An 18588-nucleotide genomic window follows, 5' to 3' on the forward strand; every position below is an offset into this window, starting at 1 on the left:
GGTCAGGTCTGAAAGCATGCAAGGCTGTGCTCCCACGTATTGTAAATAGTGCCACAGTCAGGTGCATGCTTTGTGACCCCCAGAAAACATGTCTGGAAGTAGAGATTGGCCTGGGTTAAAATTGCAGATCAAAAGCTGAAACCTAGGAATGGATCAAAGGCCCTGATCAGTCAGGAGTCCAATTTGTGCAAAGAATCCCTGATAAGAGGAAAGTCTTTGCAGGTTTGTTGGGTCTCTGTGCAAGACTCCATGCTGGATGGTCACCCAAGTTTATAACCTAAATGCATCGGCATGATTCTTCAAGCCAGAGTACAGCAAATTTGGGATATTCTCATTCATATGAAATGCTAAGTGGTCACATTCCTAATCTTTCAGTTCCTATGTTGTGATTAGACTGAGTTATATAGTTAGGATCCATCCCGTTTGTGCATTCCAGTATTTACGAAATACAATTGTCCATTCGGTCAACAGCCAGTAAACGCTGGAAGGCTTGCAGTGTAATATGTCTGATTTTAATAGATACAGTGAAATGGTTGGAATTAAATTCCAACTCACCACTACTGGGACAAATCACTTTATATTTGTTGAACTAGTAAAAATAATACGCATCTCAAGGAGGTAATATGAGAGTTAATGGCTCTTTGTAAAAAGCTTTGATTCACTCTTGATATATCGTGAAGAGCTAGACGTTAACGTATGACATGTTCCTGAACTTCTGTAGTAACTTACTGACTTACTTTTCAGAGAGCTAGCTAGTGGGGTTACCAGCTTTTCCTGTTGTGTTTCCTGTTATTATTTTCATGCTAGCGCTTTTACTCCTCTTAAAATGCATGAAAACAGATGTTTTTTGGGTAAAATCTTTAAGATCTGATCTACTTTTTCTCCAGTTCATTAGCTGTTGATTAGAAAATACGTACGAGCTCTGAGTATAGCTGGATGCAAGTGAAGTGAGAGTCAAGGTTAATGCCAGTTGACTTCTGAGTTTTTCAGCGTTGAACTTACGCACAGGATCACAGAAAGCAGTGGGAAAAGGGGAAAGGGAAGGGAGCATAGAAGTGATGGATATGAGAGAAGTGTGCTATCTTTTCCTATGGGAAATGTCTCTTCTTCATATCCTTTCCTCTCTCTTGCTGCTTTTTGTTGTTCACCATGTATCTGCCGTTCAGAGATCAGCTGTTTTTAGAGTTGGGAGAAAACAGGGCAAAGGAAATTCCTGCAGTTTAGGAGAGAAATTATCTGACTCATCTCCCCTAGGTTTCCTAAGGAAAACTTAGGGAGGAAGGTATAAGGTGAGTTCAGTTCCTTATTTCTCTTCCCAAATAGGTAATATAAATTCTTAAGCTCCTTTTAAAGCATTATTTTGTGGATGGTGACTGTTCAAGAGACATGGTTATTAAATTTGTTTTGCCATTTAAAACCTCCATTTTTGCTCCATGAAAAAGACTTTCTGTATAAACAAATGCAGCTGTTTAATACGATGCACTTAAAAGGATGTTACTTGTCAGTCTTCTAGTTTCACCCCCACTCACAGTATTTTTCCCATTTTAAAAAAAATGGAATTTCATACTCCCATTGATGTTAGCAGGTTACAAAGATTAATATTCCAGCAAATGATGCTGTTTTATCTTTTTATAAGTGTAAGAGCAGTGACTCAGCAGACACTGTATCTCTACAGCAGAGAAAAAAAATAGTTCTGCAGGTTCCTTATGTTGGTTTTTACTCATCTAAAGCAAGCTGTAAAAAAAGTATTAGGCAGCAGAATGAGGGCATTTGAATGTAAAACATAGATAAATATGATATGAGCTTTCAGTTTATTGTTGTTACTATTATTGAAGATAATTTTTTTTCTTTCTTGCTTCCTAAGATATACTATATATACAGTGTTAGCTGAGGACTCATTGAATATTTATTTATGTAAAAACCCAAACAACTAGGCAGTGAAAACAATATTAGGGTGTTTTCTAGTACACAAAACAGTGAAATTATACTGTTTGTGATTTCAGTCAGCAGAACTGAGACACAAACATTTGTGGGAGCTGATGATTACAGAGAGAACATGTAGTAAATAGAAAGAATGACAAGAGACAAGTAAAAAAGGACACAAACTTTTTCAGGTAGACGTTTTCCTGAACTGCTGTACATTGAGTACTGGAAGGTAGAAAGCAGAATGGGATAGCTTGTGTACAGTTACAGTCACTTGTTGCCTGATCTGTCTTTTGAAGTAAAGAAGGAATATTGTGAGGCTTGAATCAATCTACCGTCCACAATTGTCTGTGGATATGATGTTATGCCCTTTTCAACTGGTAACTTTTCAGCTATTAGGAACATGGACTTACTTTTGCGTTATCTTTATGTGCCATGCAGAAGCAGATTTTATATTTCCCTACTGACAATTAGATGAGTTATCTCTTTACAAAATTTGAAGGACCGGGAAAGGACTTGGATTCTGTTTGTTGTAATTCTACAAACCCATGTGCAGCACAAAACAAATTGTCCCTCCCTTTGTCAAGATTACTCATACATGAACTGGAAATACTGATAGTCATCCTGTGAGGGCTTTGTAAGAGTTCCTGTCATTATGGATTATTTTCTTTTTTATAACTTCTACAGATAGCTTTTGGGTGATATAGATGGCTCAGTCGTGGAAAACTAACTCGCAGAATGGAATCTAAACAATGATCATTAACTGCACTGTTGAGAGCAAGGCATACTTTTCTTTGCTCTTCCAAACACCTAGCTCAGTGTGCGTGTAGAACATTTACTAAGACCTCAGCTTGTGTTCTAAACTACATGACATCTGGAGTACTTTCTTTTTGTGGTTTCAGTGATCTGTTTACTGTTTGCAAACACAATAAATAGTAATAAAAAGTCAGAAAAATATGTTTGCATCTATTTATCAACTATTATGTCAAGTGTTCTGTCTGCCATTACAGTCAGAAACTTAGTATTTGTGCAAAACAGATGTTGAAATATCTGTAAATTTAAACATCATACTCCTGAATTGCTGTTAAATGGGAAAAAGTAAGAAACATTTAGCAACTGGCATCCTTTCTCCCCCATTCTTTGCAGGGATCGCAGTGTGTAATGTGCCAGCTGCCTCAGTAGAAGAAACAGCAGATTCTACCATGTGCCACATTCTGAACCTGTACAGGCGAACCACCTGGCTTCACCAGGCTCTGCGAGAAGGCACGAGAGTACAAAGCGTCGAACAGATTCGGGAGGTGGCTTCTGGAGCTGCCAGGATCAGAGGGGAGACCTTGGGCATTATTGGGTTAGGTATGTTGGCTTGGAGAGGTGGTTTAATACTCCTCGCCTTCATTGCTTGAAAAAAAAAAATGATGAAGATTTGAGCTATAAAAACTGAATGCTTAGTTCACTCCTTACCGTGTCAGGCATTCTGTATAACACCACTTCGTTCCTGATGTTTATGTGCCTCGTGTTTTCCCCTTAGACATCACCATTTCCCTCAGACAACTTTTTTTTTTTTTGTTGCTGAATTCTTTGAGCTTCCATACATCTTTCTGCTGTTACATTGCCTGGTTTCAGGCACGCTGGTTGTAAGAGGAGGAAACACCATTGCTTCCCTTTTGTAGGACAAGGATCCTGCTGCTTCAGCCCACTGTCGCATGTATATGTTGTATTTCTCATCCATTGTCATATCTGGGTCTGTTTGTGCTTTTTCCCTTTCACTGTTTTTTAACATATCTGAAAAGTCTTGGCTGCAGTAAGAGCCTACAGCACAGTTATTTCATGTGTTTGGTTGAGCTGCATCTGAATTTATATTTCAGCTCAAATGAGAGGAAAAATATATGCAAGAAAATTTGAAATGTTTCCAGACCTAATAAAATCACCTGCTTACCTCTCTGAATGGCCCTAAATGTGTTTCAGCATTTAACAGATGGACAGGCTTGCTTGAGATGAATTAATTACTGTCTGCTACAGAAGTAGAGAAGAAAAACAAGCAAGTCAGTTTCTATATAAAAAATATTCAGTCATGTGTTTGTCTTATGAAAGATCTGATAGATTGTGGATGTAAGTGCTGTGGTATTCATCCACCAGAATTAATAATACGATTTTGACAAGACGACATCATACTTAAATGACTGTTTGGTTACACACTGCTGTCAAATAACTCAAGCCACAAACTCTTACTTTTGGAAGCTGAAAATAGCCTGGCATTACAGAGTACTCATTTAAATGAGTATGCAAGGCAGCAAAAACATCTTCACAGTCAAAGAATTGCCTTTAAAATACGACTTTCAAGAAGTTAGTCATAAAGTTGCTTCCTCAAATCAATAGCTGGGTAATTATGCACCTCATTTTATTAAAGACACAATAGTTGTTGCACTCACAGTCACAGCATCTGTATGTAAATAACAGACAATCACCTGCAGTGTTTTAAAAATGGAAATGCATATCTAGTTTTGAAACTTAAGCCTTGGCTCACATGCTATGCGCGTATAGCTGTCGTGTTGGCATTGCGGTTTTTGTATTCCACAAATTCCAGACTTAGGAAAAAAAAAAAAGTCATTTATTATTGACTTCCTTAAGTGAATTTTGTTTGTGTTGGTTTTGTTGTGAATGGTTGAAAAGTATAGAAAAAATAAATGGATAATCAGATTGCCAATATGTGTGTAAAGCTACGTAAAACGCTCGGTTTTTGTTTTAGTTTTAAAAAGCAAGCCTTTTGTGTGCGTAGTATATTAAAAGGCTGGTAAAATCTGATTTTCAAGGTACACATCTCTTACAGTTATTAACCAATAATTTTCTGTAGCCTCTTATTGTTCCAGTTTCTTTTCCTACAACAAGAATATTCACAGTTTCAAGGAAAATTGAGTTTTTAAGTCAATTTTGAATGTTTCTTTTTGTGCATGTATGTGAATAGGCACAACATGTTGATTCTGACCTGTTCTAACAAACTCCTGTGTAGCTAAGTATTGACAAAGAGTAAAAATGAAGTCTTAAAAGACTGGGAAATAGAGCTGTACTGGACTTTACGTTTGAGCCCTGCAGGCACTTAGGCTACGGTATATGCTCTTTTCTGTTACAGATCACTGCAAGAGGCCTACCTGTCTCTAGTTTTAGACTAAAATCTGTATTTACAGCTACCTTCAACAGGCTGTTGCACTTAAGTTACGTTTATCTACTGGTGGCCTCTTCCCACATCTGTAATTTTGCATCCGTTTATTATTTTATTATTTAGACAAATCATCATCAACAGTGAGGAACCACTAAGAGGCTGTGAAGTGAATGTATTGCACACAAACAATTCTCATCATCTGTTACTGAGTCCTTCTTTTCCCTAGTTCTGTGTAGTATTGCTGTTTGTGTCCTCTCTTGTTAACGTGCGTCTGGGATCATCTCATATCTCAACCACAGCTGTGTTTCTCTATTCTTGTCTTTAACTTACAGTCTTTTTGGCAGTAGGTTGCTTAAATTCATGGCTTTGCTGCTGCAACAGCTAAGTCCAGACCTTCTTCACATCTGTTCCTGGGCTTTTCTGTTGTTTTGCCAAAGAGAAACACCCTAGCTCTTGCCTGTATCTGTGCTAGGGAATGCCGATGTCATTCCCTCCAAAGCTTCAGCTACTCACTTCCTTATCCACTGGTCTTGCCAAGTTTCGTGACTCACTTGCCTTTTTGTTTCCATCACCCACTCTCTTTTCTTTGCCTCCTCTCATGCATATTCCTGCTTTGACACTTACTCTGTCCTGTTTAATCCTATTACTCCGCGCTCCTCCTTTAAAGTGAACCCGATCTCTCATCCTCTGCTTGTATTGAGCTTGAAGATAAGCAGAGACTCAGCAGCATAATGCCTCCTCCATGTGCTTGTTGGATACCATCCGTCATTGTTTTGTTGTTTGGTTTGCCTCTGAGCTCCTTAGGGCAGAGCCTGTGTTTCTTTCTGTCTTTATGAAGTGTGTGATTCTTTGAGCCTTACATAAATAATACTACCACACCATTAAACAGCTGTCTTTGTCACTTTTAATCTTTATTACTATCCAGTGTCCTATGTTTCAAGTGATGCATCACAAGCTTGGATAGTAAGCCCTGCGTTTAAAGAGAAGCAAGCTACCCTGGCACCTTATATGTAGACATTTAGGGATTTTTTTAAAAGGGGAATGTTCATGAGCAGCACCATGTCAGTACTTGGATGAATAAATAGCTGGACCTGGTTCTGCTGTGATCATAATTTTACAGCAGTAAAGGCAGTGAAGTCACATTCCCTTCCCCTTCCTTCCCAGTTCCAAATGCTGGTGACTAATAGCTAATACATTTCCTCACTCAAGAGAGGTGAAATTCCTCCATACACATTTATTTCTGCGTCATAACAAATGTCATCGCTCAGTGTGTCTTTCCTCACCTGCCATATTCTCTGAACAGTCCCATGGTCCTGACTAGGTGTTGGCCAAAGTACTGATCTACATTATCAGACAATATTAAGGCTTAAGAGTTGGGTAGGTGATATTTCCATGCAGTAAATGACGTACCCTTAGCAGTCCTACTAATTCTCTTAACGTGCTCAGCAGGAAATGTAACAAAATGGCACTCCACATTTCAGAGCTCTCCTACAGGGCGGAAAAATTGCCCACATTCTCCATTACAGTTGCATAGACAGGAAAGAGCTGCTAAGTGAAAGCACTTTTTCTTTCCATGGAAGTCTGCAGGCAAGTCGTCAGCGTTTCCACGGTATCAAGGCATTTTATAAAACATCGTAATATCAGCGTACGATGGTCTTTGCCCAAGTGCTGGGCAGGGGTTATTGACAACTGTAGCTACTATACTGTCACACTCAAATCAGGTCACTGGCAAGGTCCAGGTCAGAGACCCCTGCAAACTGGGGGAGTTGGGGGACTTTGGGGGAATATATGGGTCAGATGGTAACAGGAGACCCAGGCATTTTTGATGAGTCTCTCTTTGCACTTCTGGTGTCACTGAAATGATACATGTGCTTTGCTAGAGCTTTGTCTAAATCTCTAATTTCTCAGTAGGCTTTCTTACTGTCTGCTTTTTTTTTTTTTTTGCAATTGTATGCAACATGCATTTCTTGCATTCTGTCCGCACTACAGACCAAGAAGTTCATTTATTACTTTGAACTCCAGATTTTGCCTTCCCTGGAAGCAGCCATGAATATTCATAGCAGTTGTCTATGCTTTTAAGACACAGGTGTCCCGAAGGTGGGATGCTTTGTGTGCTGTTCTGTTGCTCTTGGTGTGCTGAGGTGGGTTTCGAACCACTCTTCGTGCCCAGGAGAGTCTTACATAATGGAAGTTTTTCAGGAAAGGAAAAAAACACTGTAGGCTTGTGGTTGTTCTGTGTTTTCCGACTGTAGTTGAAAAAGGAATTGGCAAATTAATTGTGTCCACCTATGTATTTGTCTAACAATTAAGACTAAATATGAATTGTGAATTGCAGAAGAGTTTTATTGTATAAAATTATTGGGTAGTTCTGACTAGAAGTACGTGCATGTGATTCCCAATGGTTTCAGAAGGAGACTTTGTGCACGTTCAAGAAGGCTTTGGTTTATTAGCCTGGTTGCAAGGAATGGAAAGTGTAGGTTTAACTGGAGAGTCTACTGTAAGAGATTTCACTGTCATGAATGCCCTCAGGTGTTTTTGTTGTAAAGAGTGTAAAAAAGAGCAGCTGACAGAATGTAGCATGTGAAAATGAATGGAGCTGGAGTAAAAGTGATACACTTCCTTTAAAAAGTACAAAAAAATATTGTTTACAGTTGTGTGACTGATTCCTTGAGCTGTGAGCATGCCAAAATTTGAAAATAATACAGTGATTTTGCTGAAAATGGTCTAATTCAAGTTTATAAAAAACAACTTGAGAAGCAAACAAATAATGTGTATGCAAGTATTGAAATAAAATATTTTGAGGAGCATTTTAACTCGGTGTCCCCAAAGAAAAGCCGACAGCCCCCATCAGCTTGACATACTGTTTGATATTCCAAGCACATCTGTCACTAAACACTGCAGAATTGCCGTGTTCAGGTTAAATGATCGACAAAAAACCTTTCTTCCTGTGGCTTCTTAAGTTTATTCAAAGGGAAACTGAAAAGCAGAGGGAAATCCCTTCAAGCACAATTGGAAAGCGATGGGATTTCCCTGTGTTAATTTGATGCTTTTTTTGGACAAACTCAGATGTTACAAAAGAAAACGTGACTTTTTTTTTTAACATGAGACATGATTATTATGGTCTGTCTAGTGATGCTTTTGCAATGTCTTTATCTAGCGTTTGTAATATTCTGAGTATCTAGTGTGTAGTCTTCTAACCTGAAAAGTATGTTAGTTCTCCTTCTTCAAAATATCCTTACTCACTAGATGTACTCATTCACTTTTTTTCTCTCTGTTTTGCTGGTAGTGTGTCAAAGGGAAATGCACACCTCCTGATACACGTGGCATGGAGTCATGCCCAAACAGCAATTTCAGTCACAGCTCTGAAATATGACAGTAAGGAAAGTGGAACAGAGAAGAGCTAAGGTCAGCGTAAATACCAAATGGTACCACACTCTTCTTAACTAGGTGGCATATTACAAACTGTATTTATTATATATGAATTATATTATATATAGATGGATACAAAATTTTAGAGCCTTAGATGACAGGATTCTGCTAGGCATTTTAATGCTGAAAGGATGTTATTCAGAATGAAAGAAAATACTGGTTCAGAAAGGAGATTCTGTGCATTGAGAATGGTTGAGCTTCAGATTAAATGAATTATCTTTTATTGCATCCATTTTTGAGGATTAATTTTATAGGTTTTTATTAAAGCCAGCTGGTCTGACATGGGTAAGAGTAAGTCCTTGGCAGGATGTGTTCCCAGGCAGTAGTGTTTTACCATAAACAGGCCCAGCAGGCAAGCCCGTGTATTACACAGATTACTGCAGATTACGTGACATCTTCTGGCATTTCAGATCTCCGGTTGCAAAAGGTGCAAACCTCCTGCTTTGTTTTGAACAAGGCAGTGTGAAACAGCCCATATGTAACATTTCTGATCTTAGCGATGATTTCAAGTGTATGGGAGCCATCTCTTTTTTTTTATCCTCATCCAGTTGCTGTACAAAATGATATGGTTTGATACAAGTGTTTGCAATAGGAAGGAGGAGGCTACCTTACACCAGCTGCTTCACATCTGTTCTCATTGCACGTTTGTCTTCTTCCAGGGCGTGTTGGGCAAGCTGTAGCACTACGTGCCAAAGCCTTTGGCTTCAGTGTGATTTTCTATGATCCATACCTCTCAGATGGCATGGAGCGTGCTCTGGGACTGCAGCGGGTGAGCACTTTGCAGGACCTGCTGTTCCACAGTGACTGTGTTACCCTGCACTGCAACTTGAATGAACACAATCATCATCTTATTAATGACTTCACCATAAAGCAGGTAATGATCTCTGTGGGCGCCCTCCACACCAGTGCTGGTGGCTGACACTGTATAGCATTTATTTTTGTAAACAGACATTCTCATTTGAAAGAAGTTTCTTTCCCTTTTGCTGCTGATTTATAACTGATTAGGAAATAGCTGGTGGCTTATGTATTATTGCTTTTATTGTCTTTTTTGCCCAGTAACATTGCATTTGTGGAAATATTTTGCTCTTCTGAATGTTGCTCAGATTTAATAAAGTTGCATTTATGTAAAGCACTTTTTCTATGTCTTCTAGCAGCTACTTCTTTACCTGTGTATTTTCAGGTAGCAATTCTGCCTTTCACTCTTGTTCCTCAGTTTGGGTTCTTTAGATGTAATTTAAGGATTATGACTAAATGGCTCCCCCCTGTGCTCAATCCTGGTGCTTGCAGAGCGCTTCATGGATGGATCACATTTACGGCATTGCATTATTTGGAAAAATAATGTTTCTTGGAATTAGTTCTAACCTCTTCTTAAAGTTTTAGGTAATATTAAAATAATTTCAAAATCAAGGTGTAGTAACTGCTCAGTTATTGACTAATTTGATAGCTTTTCCATTAAATGTCTAGCTTATGACTGCAACCTCAGTGCAGGTAACAGCAAGAAATAGAACCCCGAGATGTAAGAATGTAGATGCTGTACAGGAAAGAAACTTTAAGATATAATAGTTGATTTTACTGTTCTTTATATATAAATATATATAAATATATATATAGTGTTTGTATCTGTTGTATGACAGTAGCACTCTTTTTCAGTAAAATCGTAGCTTAGCTTCTGAGAAATAGTTTGCACCTACTACTCTTGAACTTTAGGAAAACTGAAGGAATTACTGAACATGTTCCACAGTCAAGTTAGGATCATGGCAGAAAACTGGCAATATGACACACTTCTTGATTTGAGAGTTTTGGGATTTTACAGATCCATCCCAACATAAAATTGGGATTTAAAATTCTTAAAAAATTAAGAAGTGTAAAATGCACATCTCCAAGAGAGCAGAGCTCTGTCACCCTGCCCTGAACATTCTCTTCTGTTGTGTGCTCAGGTACATTTAATGGTTGTTATGTGGTTAGATGTCCTTGCAAGCAGACAGCTAAACCCAAACAGAATCACACTGGATTCACTGGGACCATCTGGAGCCTTAGCAGTGGTCACTCGTTATACAGCAGACTGTGAAACTTGGGCCAGTGTATCACAGGAAGTTTTTGAGTTGTGGTGGATAAATGCGGTGACCTTTGGAGAGGACTTGGTGCATTAATCAGAGAAAGAAACAAAACAAAACAAGTTAGACCTGAGTAAGGATAGGTCGAAAGCATTTATCTTGCTATTTGTTATCCTCTACGGTTAAAGCAAGAATTAAAATTTTAGAAGATAGTTCTAGCTTTGGATAAAAGCTTGGATGAAGCAGTCTGTATCGTAACAGCTGATGTGCAAACCGTAAAACTGTAACACCTCTGACTGCTTATTTTGTGTATAGCAGATCTGAATATGTATCAAAAAAAGCAGAATAGCTTTTTTAGGCTGACAGATGTTAGAGTTGGCCTGATATTTTAGAGAGCATTGTATGCCACTTGTGTCCAATATTGCAAGCTCACGTAACAACTGTTTTTAAACAAACTTCAGAAAAGTATGGTGCATCTCATTTCACTACAGTCTCACCCTGAATTTTGTTTAGAATCTGAAATTACATAATTTGAAAATGTCTTTGAAAATTTGGTGTCAGTCTTCTCTTTCAGTAGCTTTTCTCGTTAATTAGTCAGCATTCTGCCTTGCCATTGTGCTTGGCCTGGTGTAGTCCCAGATTAGCTGTGCTTCATGAACCCATGGTAATCAAGTGTAGTTAGGAGAAGCTGAGGTCGTCTAGTTCTATGGATTTGAGAAAAAGATGCTGCAATTTAAAAACAATACATTTTTAAAGCAGCTGTGCAGGTTTAGTCTAGGTGAATTTAACAGCCGTCAGCAGTTCTAGCTGAGAAGCTCTTTCAGGCGTCCACCCACAGTTAGGGGTCATCTCAAGCTGCATCCACCCTTGCAGTTTATCGTGAGTCACATAATTCATTCCCACCAGAATGCATTTATGCAGCCGTGTTCTGTTTGATTTGGACTTGTCTTAGTACTGGCTTTAGAGTTTTGTCAAGTCCTAAAGTGAAAACTCAAGGAAGGTTATTAAGGTTGGACAGGAAATTTTAGCAGGGTTCACTTTGATGAAAATTTTCCAGTCCCTTCAACGGGCATATAAATACACTGGGCTGAAGTTAAAACTGGAATTGTCTATTTGCAAGAGCACAGAAGTAAGAAGGGAATATAAGCTCCCATGAGCCTACGTAGCACGTCTGCAAAAAAAATTGTGATTGCCACCTGGCTGAGCCCTTCTGTGCTAGTTTTGATCTAGTTCTCACAGCTGACAAGTACTGGAGATGCAGTGATGGTTCCCATCAGGAACATCTTGTTACTAGACCAACTTAAGATCATGCCACCATTTCTTCACTATTTTAATTCCCAAGTTAATTACATAAAACTAGAAGTATCCGTTAGTTCTGCTCATGTAAGTGGACTTTGGTTTTGCTATACAGACTAATAGATGATCCTCCTGTAAGCCCAAGGTTCTGCAAATGGAAAGAGGCAGGGCCACACTAAACCCAGTGAGTTGGCCAGTAAAATATGGTTGGTTTATTTTTTTCTTACAACCTTACTGCAAGCATATGCCTGTTAATTGTTTGATATTTCCTATGATCTCATGTAAAAAAAAATTCTTGTAGCTGACTTTCATCCAAACCTCCTTGTTGTTCATAAATTTGGTGTTTCAAATCACTCTCTCAGAGTAAGGATCCATTTTCATAAGCTTTAGTTTGATGTGTAGGTTTCAAGTAGTTGACTTGGTGTCAAAAAGTTGAGGTTTTCTTGTTACGGTGAGAGATGGACTCAGTACAAAACAAAATTTTTATCATTCATCTCCACCATGGTTCCTGCTCCTCATATGCTTACCTTCATGCACAGAAATGCTTCTGCGACCAGAAGCTGTGTTTAAGACATCTGGTAAAAGATGAAGTATTAGGGTGACTGGAAGCAGGATGTAGTAATTTATTTTTTTCCGTACCATCTCTCTTATTTAAACTGCCACTTTGTTTTCATGTTGTGGATGTATTATGGTGTAAATTCATGTAGTTGTCCCCACACAGTGTCATCTACAGTGCTAATCTGCACGATGCACAGCACAGCTCCTCTCCTGGGCACACAACATTCTCAGCCAAATTCATTTTCATGCCTTTTAATTGAATAATATACGAATTCTTTAGACTTTTATTTGAAAATTCTCAAAGGGAGAAGGAAACTGAAGTCACAGAAATAAATTAAACATAAATCTACTGTGTTTGGCAACTAAAGGGAAAAGTGTTTGAAAATCCAAAAGCATTGATTTTTCTGAAAAATTCATGTAGGCTTTTATTTGTGTGAAAGTTGAAAACCACAAAACATGAATTTGTTTAAGAATGTGCTGTAGTTTCTGTCTCATGCAATTTCACAGTGAAATAAAAAGGCATAAAATGATCTGTCACTTTCATATGCACAGTTGTATGTTTTGATCCTGTTACTGCACAATATCTGAAACAACGCTTCTATTAAAAGACACTGCTTACGAGAAACAACGTTATTAAGTGCTGTGAAATAGCATTTTGTGTTAGAAGCATCACATTTTGTGGTACTTTCCAATGGAAAGGGAAGACAACTGTTACAGGTTAAACCAGCTGAATAGCCTTTGTTGTAATGGATGCTTCGTTTGAGTAAAAAATAATGCCACAACGATTTTATTTCATTTATTTTTATTTCATCATTCTTGTTTTTAACTTTCCCTAGATGAGACAAGGGGCTTTCCTGGTCAACACAGCTCGAGGTGGGTTAGTAGACGAAAAAGCACTTGCACAGGCCCTGAAGGAAGGAAGGATACGAGGGGCAGCCTTAGATGTACATGAGTCAGAACCATTCAGGTGCTTTTCCTTTTCTTTTCTTTTTATTTTGTTCACTTTCTTATTTTTAAGTCTTAGTGCATGAATCAATCAACAGCAACAAGTAAATCGAGTTTTCCCTTCATTTCGTAGCTAAATACTCCTTAGCAAAGCAACATGAATCTGTGCAGCGCTGGACTAATGCCAATGTAGATGGAGCTTGTGTGTGTGGTCAGAAGTGAAAAAAGTGACATCCAAGATTTAATTTCTTAAAAAAAAAAACAACAAGTTTCTTTTAAAAGAAATTTAAAAATTCTGTTTATTTAGCAGAAATAGTAGGGACTTGGGTTCAAATCCTGGGCATGGCTTTGTGTCATGGCTTGAGGGGAGTGCTCCTTTGTCATTGATGCAGCTCTGGAGACAACTAATGTTGATGTCTGAAGAGGCTTTTGCAGAAGGCAAAGAGGTGAGATTTGATGTGAGAAATAACTACTTTATGACACCTTTCTGGAGGAAAAGACATAATTTTGTCCAGATTGCCTCTGCAGTAAAGCCATAAATGTAACACATTATAAAAAAAGTTCAGATAAGGAAGGTGGTCAGAGTGCAGATTTTGTTTTGTTTTACCCTTTATCAGGGGAGTAGTAACTCTGCTGTCATTAGCAGAGCTGATAGCCTAAGCCTTAGTTTTGGAATCACACTGAGAAATCCAGCGTTTTAGGCAGAAATGTACCACTCCCCAAAGTGGCGTTGATATGACGATATCGGCACTCTTCATCAGAAACGAGCCTGTTTGGTATGCCCTTGAGTCTTGAGCCTGACTTCTGAGTTATGAGAATAGACTGCTCTGGCTTAGTGCTTGTATGTGACAAGCCTTTTTCAGTTCTTCAGTCTGGGTAGGGAGAAATGTTAATTTTAACAGGAACAATCCACATAAGTCTTTGAAGAAGAACAGATTCAGAACTTGAGGGCAAGTTGTGAAAACTGGAGAGAGGACAGTCTCTCTTGTATCAGTATGGGGAGGGAATAGAAGCTTTGAAAACAAAAAAGGAATGTTATCCTTTAAGGTAGAATGTCGAGATCTACTGAGACACAATGCCACATTTTAATTTTATTTATGCATACTCTGCATTAATTTGCTTCTAAATGTAGTCATGCCAATGCAGTAGTGCTGTGCAAAGCCAGAGTCTAACAGCTGAAGGGACTTTTAGTTACGTACATTCTTCCCAATTCACATCTCAAATCTGCACAAGCAGGGCGTTGTACCTATAGGAAGCCCCATTTAGTGCACGGAGATGCCATCTGCAGAGATTCAGTTGCAGGATTACAGCCACAATTTCCTTTGGCTTCAGTGCTGCGTGTCTATCTGATCGCAGCATGCAGCTCTTTATTCAAGAGTCTTGCCAGAGATTCTGATGTTTATTGAACTACAGATGAAATCTATCATTTTATGGATTATGACCAACTTTGAAAGCGCGCTTTTGTCTTAAAGTATTATTCTCCTGTTGTTACAGTTGACTGTAAGATTATTAAACCTGGAAATAAATAGGAGGAGCAAGTTTTCATTATTTTCAGTTTCTTTACTCTGTGATAGCACTTTTACACAGATTCATCGCTTTCCCTGAAAATCAATGTGTAAAGTAAATTTCCTTCTTTCTGTAGAGTTTCTGGAAAGGAACAGGCAAGAAAAATAGTTTAAAATAGCAGGAAAAAAAGTAACTGAGTTATCAAAAAATAGTTGAGGCTGCTGATGGACGTACTTCTTATTTGGAAATAATTGTAAGATTTTTTTTCTTTAAATGACTAAATGTCATATTGACAGTGACTCCTGAGAGAACACAGCTTTGTTGGCTAATGCAGTAAAAGTAAACTGTGATGAAATGGATGACTGGAATGGCATCCTGAATTGATTTAGGTCTTGCTTTATGCATTTTTGCACCAGAATTAGAGAGACAGTGGCTGTAGATAGCAATAAGTGCATTGGACAGAAGCTAATGTTGCTACTATACTTAGGTTGTACCCTTTGAGTCTTGTGAGAGGTGATTGTTGCTTATTTATGCTATGAATAGTGTATTAAGTCAACTTGACAGAATTAAAAATGAGCCCAACAAGGAACAGAAATACAGTTCTTTTCTGTCGTAGAAATTGATGTTATGTACAAATCCATCTGGACCCCCTTCCCTTCTTCTCTCTCATCTTCTCCCCCCCCAATATTTTTTGTCGTTTGATCTTGTTTTAAATCTTCATTTAGCTTTAGTCAGGGCCCCTTGAAGGATGCACCAAACCTGATCTGTACCCCACATGCAGCCTGGTATAGCGAACAAGCCTCAATTGAGATGCGGGAGGAAGCAGCGCGAGAGATCCGAAGGGCGATCACAGGTACTAGCTCACCTTATTAGCTCCTTCAGTGCATGTTTCTTTTTAACAGAGTTTAATTCTTCAGTCTTGAAAGATGCTGAAAAGAACCAACCTTTTAGGTTTTGTTTACTGCTTCTAATATTTGAAACATAGAAACAAGCAAATACCCATTAAACTGTTCTCAGAACTGGAACAAATTATTTTGGTGGTTCATTGCAATTACAGAGAAGGCAGGCACTGCAAAATAAGTACTTTTTCCATATAACAGAAAGGTACTTACATGAGAAAAATCCACTTTTTTTTGTTGCTTGTACATATTACCCACTTGATGGGTTTGACTGCAAGTCATCCAGATATTGCTGGTATCCTTCATAGGTTATCCCAGATGCCCCCTTATACGAAGCAGAACTTTGACATTTATAAGAATGAGCAGTTCTGTTTCCTTTATTCTTTCCACTTCATCTCCTTTGTATTTTCCAAAGTTTGTCCAAATTTGTCTTAGAGGACAGTCTGGAATTTCAGCAGCTTTAAGGCTGCAATGTTCAGAGATAAAGCATCTAGAGCTTCATGCTGTTCCTAGTAGTGCTTATATCTCAACAACTCATTCTCTACATCAAAACAAAGTTTTCAGTCTTTGTTGTGAGGATACTGTATTTTAGATGTTTCTGGCTTTTAAGCGTTGCTAAAGAAGTCTGGCATTTTAAAGGGCAAAGTCTCTTTGTTGTATAACTACCATATAATTGTAAACTCTTCACATAAGAAAAAACAGTTATGTCTTCAACATGCACTGCTAATAAATAAAATGAGAAGAGTGAGCCATTTGGCATTGGTTTGAATCCCTTGTAGCCTAAAATAAAAGGAAGGATTTTCATACTGGAAAATGATTCATTAAGCACTAATGTTTGCTCTTTAGTAGGACTTTGCTGTTTCCCCCTTGGCAATATAGACTGAATGCTCTGCAGACATGAAGGGCCATCTGTGTCACCTTGAGAGTAGTTCAGTGCCAACACATTGCTCTGCTGTACAAAAAGCGCTGTCAGTAGCCTTTCCTGGAGAGACTGGGCAATTTAGTTTCATTTATAGCCTGTGCTGAAAGAAGATTCTCCTCTGGATGGTGATTAAAGGCATCTCTTAAACTCTTGATCTGCATTGCCCTTTACGGGACTGTTTCCCTCTGTTTTAGAGGTAACCTAAAGAGTCTGGCCATCCCTTTGCTGGAATTGGTCTTTGTGCTTATATTCCAGAAGGACTGTAATAGTATATTCATTAAATTGTTATATAACTGTTACCTGCTCCCAAATAGCTGTGAGTGATTACACAAACCAGCATCCATACCTACTTGAGTGACGATTGGCATGCAAGTAACCATTAATAAGCTAAGAGCTGCAAACTGAATAATTAAGTCAGCTGGACAGAGCTAGTTTTACGTAGTTTTATGTTAAACGTTGTTCAATAGCCCAAACAGACATACCTAGGAAGACAGACGTATATTTTCTTGAAGTGTGTGATTGTGTTACCAGCGATCTAAGTCATTGATTTGTGTTGAAGCTGTCAGCACTTCAGTGTTTGCACATGGCTTTTAGTATGATCAGAGTGAGACCAGCATTAGGGAGGCGAGAACGACATTGAATTGTGGTGAAACAAATGTAGGAAGTGTGGGATAAAGCTGGATATGGGAAAGCCAGAGGGGAACACAGAGGGCGGAGAGAGAGAAACTAATTGGAAAAAGGTGTACGAGAAATGCAGGCGCTGACTGCCATCTGACAATAAAGATGTTAAGTTGTTCTACTCTTCCAAAAACGTCAGGGACGTTCTGCTGTATAAAATAAAATAATAAGCAAATATTAAATATCTTTGAATATATTTTTGAACATTGAAACATTCAAAGTATTAAATAAGGAGGACCACTGAAAACAGTAATGGAAGAAACAAGAGGCAAGTGTGGCAAGTGAAAAGATCATTATGAAATAAGTTGAACATAAATAAATACTCTTTTGTAAGGAGGGACTAGTAGAACATGCCTACAGAAATTAGCAAATATTTATAACTGTTTTTAACACAGATGCTTTGAGAGCATAAGGCACATAATTTTTTTTTTTCCCTCTCCCTCGTTTCGTCCTAGGTCGTATTCCAGACAGTCTGAAAAACTGTGTTAACAAAGATCATTTGACTGCAGCTACACATTGGGCCAGCATGGATCCCGGCGTTGTTCATCCAGAGCTTAATGGTGCTGCATACAGGTAAGCATGCTGCAGGTGTAAAAGAAAGACCTTTTTAATTCACAGGTAAGTGTTGCAGGATAAATAAAAGACTTTCCTATTAATAAATGAAGTGGTTTTGGATTAGGCCCCAGCTATATTGTTTTCATAATTATTACATTGAGGAGAATGATCTTGTTTTGCTAGTTGAAGTCAGTCATGCAGTGTGTAAATACATTTCCTTTTCTTATATTTTTGTGTGATTAGTAATATCTGAAACAATATAGGTTTTTTTTGTATATTCCCGTAAAACCATTCTGATCGTCTCCAGTGAGTGCAGTGGAAGTTCTTGTTCCTTTTACTGAAGGTAATGATACAGCAGTAGATTACGAGAAAGACTTTCAATAATAAATCATTGTTACATGGTTTTGTGGCCTCCAGACACACGAGAGAACAAATAACTCAGTAGTGAATACAGTGGAATAGCCTGTGGTGATTATGAAAATATGTTTAAAATAGTGTTTTCTGAATTACATGTTTAATTTTTAAGCAAAAGCATTTGAGAGACTTGCTCTATGTATTCTCAATCAACTGTGAAAGCAGCTCTTAATTATTAATAGAAAGGGGCAATTTTTTAACATTTAATAAGTATGTTCCTTAGTTACTTTGTTTGCTTGGGAGTCTTTTTCT

General features: G+C 38.2%; 1 protein-coding gene across 9 annotated transcripts in view; it reads left to right on the top strand.

The window, feature by feature from the left end:
• CTBP1 (C-terminal binding protein 1) overlaps positions 1–18588 on the top strand; it is a 238774-nt gene that overhangs the window by 213118 nt on the left and 7068 nt on the right. For all 9 annotated transcript variants that reach the window (XM_086747832.1, XM_086747831.1, XM_086747838.1 and 6 more), the window contains 5 exons: positions 3070–3276; positions 9169–9383; positions 13254–13384; positions 15594–15721; positions 17823–17940. In XM_086747832.1, coding sequence (XP_086603958.1) covers positions 3070–3276; positions 9169–9383; positions 13254–13384; positions 15594–15721; positions 17823–17940 — 799 coding nt within the window. The remainder of the gene's footprint in view (positions 1–3069; positions 3277–9168; positions 9384–13253; positions 13385–15593; positions 15722–17822; positions 17941–18588) is intronic.

The sequence above is a fragment of the Chlamydotis macqueenii genome, chromosome 4 (assembly GCF_036417535.1).
Source record: "Chlamydotis macqueenii isolate bChlMac1 chromosome 4, bChlMac1.mat, whole genome shotgun sequence".
Classification (NCBI taxonomy): Eukaryota; Metazoa; Chordata; class Aves; order Otidiformes; family Otididae; genus Chlamydotis; species Chlamydotis macqueenii.